The following is a 10,359-nucleotide window of genomic DNA, read 5'->3' as shown; positions in this document are numbered from 1 at the left end:
GGGTCACTGGTTGTGGGGTCAATGTGTGTGGGGGTCACTGTGTGTGGGGTCACTGGGTGTGGGGTCACTGTGTGTGGGGTCACTGGGTGGGGTCACTGGGTGTGGGGTCACTGTGTGTGGGGTCACTGGGTGTGGGGTCACTGTGTGTGGGGTCACTGGTTGTGGGGTCACTGTGTGTGGGGGTCACTGGGTGTGGGGTCACTGGGTGGGGTCACTGGGTGTGGGGTCACTGGGTGTGGGGTCACTGGGTGTGGGGTCACTGGGTGTGGGGTCACTGGGTGGGGTCACTGGGTGTGGGATCACTGTGTGTGGGGTCACTGGTTGTGGGGTCACTGTGTGTGGGGGTCACTGGGTGTGGGGTCACTGGGTGTGGGGTCACTGGGTGTGGGTTACTGTGTGTGGGGTCACTGGGTGTGGGGTCACTGTGTGTGGGGTCACTGGGTGGGGTCACTGTGTGTGGGGTCACTGGGTGTGGGGTCACTGTGTGTGGGGTCACTGGGTGTGGGGTCACTGGGTGGGGTCACTGTGTGTGGGGTCACTGGGTGTGGGGTCACTGGGTGTGGGGTCACTGGGTGGGGTCACTGGGTTGATATAATCATATAGAGTTGGACTATATAACGTGCTCTCGTAATCGTATATTGTTGTTGATATTCATATAAAGTGATATTATGCTCTTCTAAAATTATCTTATTCCTCTAAAGTGCTCTCTTTTCCCAATAAAGTGCTCTCCAATCCCGTTAAAGTGCTCTCTTGTCCATGTAAAGTGCTCTCTTATCCTATAAAGTGCTCTCATACCCCTATAAAGCGCTCTCTTATCCTATAAAGCGCTCTCTTATCCCTATAAAGTGCTCTCTCATCCCTGTAAAGTGCTCGTTTATCCTATAATGTGCTCTCTTATCCTTTAGAGTGCTCTCTTATCCCTGTAAAGTGCTCTCCTATCCTATAAAATGCTCTCATACCCCTATAAAGTGCTCTCATACCCCTATAAAGTGCTCTCTTACGTTTTCAAAGTTCTCTCATATCCCTATATACATCCAGGTCATAGTACTGACTTGGATGTACTCACCAAGTTGAGCTTGCGGGGGTGGAGCTTTGTCTCATTGGTCCCGCCTCTCAACTGACAACTGGTATTCAGATTCTTGAGCTTTATGAGCTCAATCGCATATATTTATTTGAATCTGTGTATGGAGAATGCCTCCACCACATCACATTATAGAAGTTCATTATAGAGTAGATTGGGAAGCTCCTTATACAGAAATAAGGAGCTCCCTTATATAAAGAAGCTCCTTATACTGATAATCTCACCATAGAAGAGACTGATGATCTCACGATACTGTCTGGCTTTGTCTCTCTCTGCCTTGGTCTCTGTTTCTGTCTGTCCGTCTCTGTCTATCAATCTGTCTGTTTATGGCTTTGTTTCTGTCTCTGTCTATCACTGTCGGTGTCTTTGTCTATCTCTGTCTTAATCTGTTTCTTTCCCTTATAAAGAAACATAATTGTCAAATTTGAGGGTAGTCACTGTAGAGAGGAGCTCGGCTCTTGGTGACCTTACACCTGGTGACCTTACACCTGGGGACCTTACCCCTGGGGACCTTACACATGAGGACCTTACACCTGGGGACCTTACACCTGGAGACCTTACACCTGGGGACCTTACACCTGGGGACCTTACACCTGGGGACCTTACACCTGGGGACCTTACCCCTGGGAACCTTACACCTGGTGACCTTACACCTGGTGACCTTACAACTGGGGACCTTACCCCTGGGGACCTTACACCTGGAGACCTTACACCTGGGGACCTTACACCTGGGGACCTTACACCTGGGGACCTTACACCTGGGGACCTTACACCTGGTGACCTTACACCTGGTGACCTTACACCTGGTGACCTTACACCTGGGGACCTTACACCTGGTGACCTTACACCTGGAGACCTTACACCTGGTGATCTTACACCTGGTGACCTGGTGACCTTACACCTGGAGACCTTACACCTGGTGACCTGGTGACCTTACACCTGGTGACCTGGTGACCTTACACCTGGTGACCTTACACCTGGGGACTTTACACCTCGTGACATTACACTTGGAGACCTTACACCTGGGGACCTTACACCTGGAGATCTTACACCTGGGGACCTTACACCTGGTGACCTTACACCTGGAGATCTTACACCTGGGGACCTTACACCTGGGGACCTTACACCTGGGGACCTTACACCTGGGGACCTTACACCTGGGGACCTTACACCTGGGGATCTTACACATGAGGACCTTACACCTGGTGACCTTACACCTGGGGACCTTACACCTGGGGACCTTACACCTGGGGACCTTACACCTGGGGACCTTACACCTGGTGACCTTACACCTGATGACCTTTCACCTGGGGACCTTACACCTGGTGACCTTACACCTGGTGACCTTACACCTGGGGACCTTACACCTGGAGATCTTACACCTGGGGACCTTACACCTGGGGACCTTACACCTGGGGACCTTACACCTGGGGACCTTACACCTGGTGACCTTACACCTGGGGACCTTACACCTGGTGACCTTACACCTGGGGACCTTACACCTGGGGACCTTACACCTGGAGATCTTACATCTGGGGACCTTACACCTGGTGACCTTACACCTGGGGACCTTACACCTGGAGATCTTACACCTGGGGACCTTACACCTGGTGACCTTACACCTGATGACCTTTCACCTGGGGACCTTACACCTGGGGACCTTACACCTGATGACCTTTCACCTGGGGACCTTACACCTGGTGACCTTACACCTGGTGACCTTACAACTGGGGACCTTACACCTGGGGACTTTACACCTGGGGACCTTACACCTGGGGACCTTACACCTGGGGACCTTACACCTGGGGACCTTACACCTGGGGATCTTACACCTGGGGACCTTACACCTGGGGACCTTACATCTGATGACATTACACTTGGAGACCTTACACCTGGGGACCTTACACCTGGGGACCTTACACCTGGTGACCTTACACCTGGGGATCTTACACCTGGGGACCTTACACCTGGGGACCTTACACCTGGTGACCTTACACCTGGGGACCTTACACCTGGGGACCTTACACCTGGGGACCTTACACCTGATGACATTACACTTGGAGACCTTACACCTGGGGACCTTACACCTGGGGACCTTACACCTGATGACCTTTCACCTGGGGACCTTACACCTGGTGACCTTACACCTGGTGACCTTACACCTGGGGACCTTACACCTGGAGATCTTACACCTGGGGACCTTACACCTGGGGACCTTACACCTGGGGACCTTACACCTGGGGACCTTACACCTGGTGACCTTACACCTGGGGACCTTACACCTGGTGACCTTACACCTGGGGACCTTACACCTGGGGACCTTACACCTGGAGATCTTACATCTGGGGACCTTACACCTGGTGACCTTACACCTGGGGACCTTACACCTGGAGATCTTACACCTGGGGACCTTACACCTGGTGACCTTACACCTGATGACCTTTCACCTGGGGACCTTACACCTGGGGACCTTACACCTGATGACCTTTCACCTGGGGACCTTACACCTGGTGACCTTACACCTGGTGACCTTACAACTGGGGACCTTACACCTGGGGACTTTACACCTGGGGACCTTACACCTGGGGACCTTACACCTGGGGACCTTACACCTGGGGACCTTACACCTGGGGATCTTACACCTGGGGACCTTACACCTGGGGACCTTACATCTGATGACATTACACTTGGAGACCTTACACCTGGGGACCTTACACCTGGGGACCTTACACCTGGTGACCTTACACCTGGGGATCTTACACCTGGGGACCTTACACCTGGGGACCTTACACCTGGTGACCTTACACCTGGGGACCTTACACCTGGGGACCTTACACCTGGGGACCTTACACCTGATGACATTACACTTGGAGACCTTACACCTGGGGACCTTACACCTGGGGACCTTACACCTGGGGACCTTACACCTGGGGACCTTACACCTGGTGACCTTACACCTGGTGACCTTACACCTGGGGACCTTACACCTGGTGACCTTACACCTGGAGACCTTACACCTGGGGACCTTACACCTGATGACCTTTCACCTGGGGACCTTACACCTGGTGACCTTACACCTGGTGACCTTACACCTGGGGACCTTACACCTGGAGATCTTACACCTGGGGACCTTACACCTGGGGACCTTACACCTGGTGACCTTACACCTAGGGACCTTACACCTGGGGACCTTACACCTGGGGACCTTACACCTGGTGACCTTACACCTGGGGACCTTACACCTGGTGACCTTACACCTGGGGACCTTACACCTGGGGATCTTACACCTGGGGACCTTACACCTGGAGACCTTACACCTGGGGACCTTACACATGGTGACCTTACACCTGGGGACCTTACACCTGGTGACCTTACACCTGGTGACCTTACACCTGGGGACCTTACACCTGGGGACCTTACACCTGGAGACCTTACACCTGGAGACCTTACACCTGGGGACCTTACACCTGGTGACCTTACACCTGGGGACCTTAAGCCTGGTGATCTTACACCTGATGACCATATCCCTGGGGACCTTACACCTGGTGACCTTACACCTGGGGACCTACCACCTCGTGACCTTACACCTGATGACCTAACACCTTATGACCTTACTCCTGATGACCTCCCACCTCGTGACCTTACACCTAGTGACCTTATACCTGGGGGACCTTACACCTGAGAACCTTACACCTTGTGACCTTGGTAAAATCTCCACTCGGAAGGAAGGCATTACGAACTCTGTGATAATCTGGAAAATATAAACATTAAAATATAAATTGCTTCAAACAATGAACTTTTTCTGACAAGTTTTTTTTTCCACCACATACTATGTTGGAAATCAACAATGCAAGAGAATTTTGCAAAGCAAGGCGGCCATGTAATACTTCATCGTTGCATAGTGTGGTGAGACGTTGATACCAAATGATGCATTACTCTCAACCTTCTAGAGTTATGAGCTACGGTATATTTAAAAACATTATGTGTATTTCAGTCACCTTGCTTCTACTGTCATGTCTGTTATATATTTCTACCATGTTGAGGTTTACAGGCAACTATATATAGCTTCTTCTGTGATTTAAAATAATATAGAAATATATATATATATATATATATATATATATATATATATATATATATATATATATATATATATATATATATATATATATATATATATATATATATATATATTCACATATATGAATAATGTATTATACTACATATAACATATATTCTACATATAAAAATATAGTTTTCAAATATAAAATATATGTCTCTCATTATCCTTAGCATGACAGGAGCAATGCAGATTTGTAGGATGCAAATCTGGCATGATATATCAGATCTGAGAAACTAAAGACAATGATTGCAAATCAATAAGTTAAAAGATTATTCTATTCTAATATTGAGACAATGTTTAGATCTGGCTTTCAAGTTTACTGTCCTGAAAGCCTTAGAGTGTGTCAATATATGGGTCTACTAACTAATAGTAGGAGAGGTATACACTTCTCAGTGAATTGTATTATTTTAAATATTTACTAGATAGTTTATTTGTGTACAAATTTCTATTTCTATTCCATTGCTATTATTTTTTTCTTGCTATTGTTTTCAAGTAAATAATTTATTTCAAAGACAGAATGCTAAGTGAGGATTAATTTAAACTAATTTTAGAGAGAACATAGTATAATTATTATTTTAATGCTTAGTAATAAAAGTAAACATTTTCACTCGCTGCTAGCCTCAGGGGGATGAGTGAGTGAACTCATGACCAGACTTGTGCCACTATTTTCAGTGAGTATAATACTGAATATAGGTAACTGTCAGTTGACTGGAAATTCTATTAAAATAAATTCTATGTCAATTAGTTTAGTGATGATCTCTCTGACCCATGAACCTCCAACCCGTTCTCGCAAATTCGTAAAGTCAATATTGACTTATTAACTATGTGCATAGGTGATATACTAAACATAATAGATACCCTTAAAAAGATTCATAGAAAACACCGACCTTACCTAACCTTGTTAGTATCTTAAGATAAGCATCTTATTGCTTCGTAATTACAATTATTACTTAACCTATACCTATTATAGGTTAGGTAATAATTGTAATTACGAAGCAATAAGATGCTTATCTTAACATACTAAGTAGGTTAGGTAAGGTCGGTGTTTTCTATGAATCTTTTTAAGGGTATCTATTATGTTAAGTATGTCACCTATGCACATATTTAATAAGTCAACATTGACTTATTAAATTTGCGAGAACGGGTTGGAACCTCAGTAAGGCAATACAGGCAACCATAACAACTGGCTGACGAACCAATTGATTTAGTTCTTGTTTTAGTGGTGTAATGATGATGCCGATATGATGTACCTAACGCGCACAACATTTATGAGTAACAGTAATTCAACGTTGTATCAACGTTCATTTAACATTACTCCTGGATATTGAAGCCACTGGGTGACTGATTCTGTCCTCATTGGAGGTTTGAGTCCTCGTGGCAATAAATTCAAAACCACTACATAATTGTAGCTATTACCTGCTCCCTCTCCGTGATTTGGTTAGGTTAAATTAGGTTAAGGTTAGGGTAAGTTTATGTTAGGGTAAGTTTAGGTTAGGTTAAGGTGAGGGTAAGGTTTGGGTAAGTTTAGGTTAGGATAGGTTAGGGTTAGGGTAAATTTAGGTTAGGTTATATTAGTGGGTAGATTTGGTATGTTAAAATAGTTATAATTCTCAAGCATGTGAAATATAAAATTCGAAAGTTATTTGAAAGTCCCCTAAAATTTCATTTTACAGAAAACCTAGATCTCAGACCGTTTTAAATACAACAAGTTAACCATAGACTTTTCTTTTATTTTAAAACACCAATTTACAGTACAATAAAGTCATAACCTAAGAATATTCTTTGTTTAGGACAAAGATTCAAATGCCAGTTTACAAGTTGACTATTAATGGAACCGATATATGCTTCCAGACCTTCACAAATATCTCGAAAACTATCCAGGTGGTGTGAGACTGGGCTTGGTGTCACGGTCTAACTCACTTTTCCCTGAAGACGAAAGATTACAGGGCGTTCAGTAGCAGACGTTCAGTATTCTCAAGAGTCCTCTTCAGGTACAATGAGATGAAGATGGATTATTGCCTTCTTTTCTTGTAGTGAGTGAATTAGTGCTGATCATATACAAGTGGTGGAATATGTGCTGCATCTTCGTGTTCATCACCCTAGTGTTACAGAGGGGCATACCAACTTACTCTTGCTGTAGAGAGTTTGAACTGCCACAGCTTCCATACACCACTTGTGTATGATGAGCATTAATTCACTCGCTACAAGAGAAGAAGGTAATAATCCGTCTTCATCTCATTGTACCTGAAGAGGGCTAACTCTTAGGAACATACTCTTTAATTGTCGTCTAATACAAAGGCTCTTGATTCACTTGATTTCCATGATATCTACTTTCAGGCCAATTTGTAATATTTATCTCAACTACATCCTCTTCTAGTTAATTCCATTTTATTATTACTCTTAGGATAAATAAATGTTTCCTTACATTTCCTTGTACTCTAAACCTCTCGCTGCTAGAAGAAGTTTGATATATCTTTGAAGTTTCTTAAGATTTGTCTTATTCTTTTTAGATGTATACTTCTCTTCTGGTCTTACATAGGTAGCATAAAGTGGCATGAATACCGCATTGTTCAGATTCCTAAAAGCTACCTGTATATATTAGCCAATTTTACATATACTGCTGATATTATTCTGTTACCATACGCCTCTTGAGAAAGATTTGTATTCAGTCTATTAAATCATTTTCTTGTTTTGCTTCCAGCTGCTTGTTCCCCATTGTGTTCTTGCAGTGTCCTTATTTCCCTAAACATCTCATTACCATACATTTACTTTAGATTAAATAAAAAATCCATCTCTAAGACAATTGTGGATAATATCCACTAAAAACTAAAATAGTCTTGATTATATTAGTTAGTCATGGTCTATAGGAATTATAGAACATAGAGCATATATTGGCAAATTTTTAGATCCTAGTGAACAGAGGGATTGCTGTCGTCAACATATAACCTTTCAGACAAAATCTCTTATTTAAACTACGTGGAATCTGCAAAAGATCCCTGTTACGGACCCGGATTCAGCGTCCGAGCCTGGAGCAGTGACAAACACGCCATCTGTGGGTCAGCTCCCGAAACCCCCGCCAAACGAACGACGACACCTAGTGAGGACAGCGTGTACTGGCCTCGAGGACCAGTTTCCAGTCTGGTTCAACGCTCAACACCGCCGCCCCTGACCTCTGGTGAGGTGGTGCTCCGACGACAGCGCCATCTATGGACTGGATACGTCAGGTGTTAGTATCTGAGCCTGTGAGTGTGGTGTATTAGTGTCTCGGTTATTAATGACGTGTCTGCTTACAGAGCCGACCTGGGACCACTGTGTTGAAGGTGTAGCCAGTCTACCCGAGGCAGTCAGTCTCCATACAGTGAAGTTTGCTGCAGCTGTCGTGACGTCGTCCCCCCGGAAGAACACTGTGGTGTGTTAAGCCTGCCAGTGGAGTGGCAGTGGAAGGATTTACCCGGGACCGACGGTTGGAGACGATAATCCACTGGGGTATTGAGGACAGGAGGGTGATTGGTGATATCACACGAGACTCCTGTCTAGGGCGTACCCCTTATATCGTTCGTGGAGTGGCCGTACCAGCCTTGGTGGCTCTGTACCTGCCAGCAGACCTGCTGGACGTGTGGTTGACGGCCTCCACGACGGTGCCCCCAGTGGACCTGTGTTGTGGCTGACCTGTGGCCAGGGTAGACTCGGCGTTCTCAGAGGACACGTCTTAAGGCCACGAAGAGAGCACCAAGGAATCGGCACCGAAAGTGGTGTGGTACCAGAGTCTTCAGCAGAAGACTACAGTGAATAATCCCATTGCAAAGTGTTAATACCCCTCCCCCTGTGTACTCCTTTTATATACTATTTATTTATTGGTGGTGGTCATTATATTATATTAAGTTCGTAGCTTCCTTTTCATACTCCCTTTAAGTTACTTGCGTCACGGATCGCATCCCTTGATAGCCTCTACTGGCTTGGGGCCGGATATACATCTTCCTCTAACTACATCAGAGTAAGAACCCCGTTGCGTCCCGAGAGGGCCGTAACATAATTGGCATCCCCAGCGGGATCCGTCCCCTTGTTAAGTATGTTTGACAGGGGTGGTGAAGTGGCGTAATCCCTGTATATAATTCCCCCTGTGTGACGATTGTGACGTTATACGTCCTGTGCGGTGCTCAGTGACTAAGTGCGATATTGTGCAGTGCGGTGCTCGCTGTGATTAAGCGATTAAGTGCAATATTGACTAGTGCGGTGCTCAGTGATTTAGTGCAATATTGTAGAGCGAAGTGTTCGCTTGGATTCAGTGCAATATTGGGTAGCGTGGTGCCCGAAGTGATTACGTGCAATATTGGCAAGTGCAGTGTTTGGTGCGATAAAGTGCAATATTGGCGTAGAACAGTGCTCGGTGTGTTAAGTGCAAAGTGTTCCATCTGTGACAATGGCAGACAAAGCTACCATCGATGATCTGGACGATGTTCAGGCTTTTCTGAATAGAGTGGACTGTCTTGCCAGATTAAAGTATCTGAGCAAACCGGAACTTGTACTAGTGAGCGCCTACCTGGAGATCAAGATCCGTGCCAGTGATTCCCGTGTGGAGATCTTGTCCAAGGTTCACCGGCACCTGAAGGCAGAAGAGAAACAGGAAGGCGAGACTCCCAGTACAAAGGAAGGCGAGGAAATAGCTTCCACGGAAAAGGAAGATAAGGGCAGCGACATTGACAGTGAGGCAGGTGAGCTTAATATCAGCTTCCTAACAGTCAAAATGCGTGCCCTAGAGATCAATCGCGAGATAGAGTGGAAGAAGTTAGAATTAGAACGAGAATTAAAAGATAAAGAAATGGAGATGAAAGAGAAGGAATTGGCGATGAGGCGTTTAGAATTGGAAGAAAGGAAAGAAGAACGAGAAAGAGAAGAGAAACGAGAAAGAGAAGAACGAGAAAGAGAAGAGAAACGAGAAAGAGAAGAACGAGAAAGAGAAGAGAAACGAGAAAGAGAAGAACGAGAAAGAGAAGAGAAACGAGAAAGAGAAGAACGAGAAAGAGAAGAGAAACGAGAAAGAGAAGAACGAGAAAGAGAAGAGAAACGAGAAAGAGAAGAAAGAGAAGAGAGACGAGAGAGAGAAGAACGAGAGCGAGAAAGGGAGGAAAGACAGAGACAACATGAACTAGAAGTA

At 45.5% G+C, this 10,359-nt stretch overlaps 1 protein-coding gene across 1 annotated transcript in view; it reads left to right on the top strand.

Annotated features, from left to right (window-relative positions):
* Nucleotides 1-4,763, top strand: part of LOC138357944 (uncharacterized PPE family protein PPE24-like) — a 10,903-nt gene extending 6,140 nt beyond the window's left edge. The window contains exons 2-3 of the mRNA XM_069315125.1: nucleotides 1,511-1,962; nucleotides 2,095-4,763. Of these exons, the coding sequence (XP_069171226.1) occupies nucleotides 1,511-1,962; nucleotides 2,095-4,763 (3,121 nt within the window). The remainder of the gene's footprint in view (nucleotides 1-1,510; nucleotides 1,963-2,094) is intronic.
* Nucleotides 4,764-10,359: the final 5,596 nt, after the last annotated feature.

This window comes from Procambarus clarkii, chromosome 80 (assembly GCF_040958095.1).
Source record: "Procambarus clarkii isolate CNS0578487 chromosome 80, FALCON_Pclarkii_2.0, whole genome shotgun sequence".
Lineage (NCBI taxonomy): Eukaryota > Metazoa > Arthropoda > Malacostraca > Decapoda > Cambaridae > Procambarus > Procambarus clarkii.
Note: the sequence above shows the minus strand (reverse complement) of the source record. Positions and strands in the feature narration are given on the sequence as shown.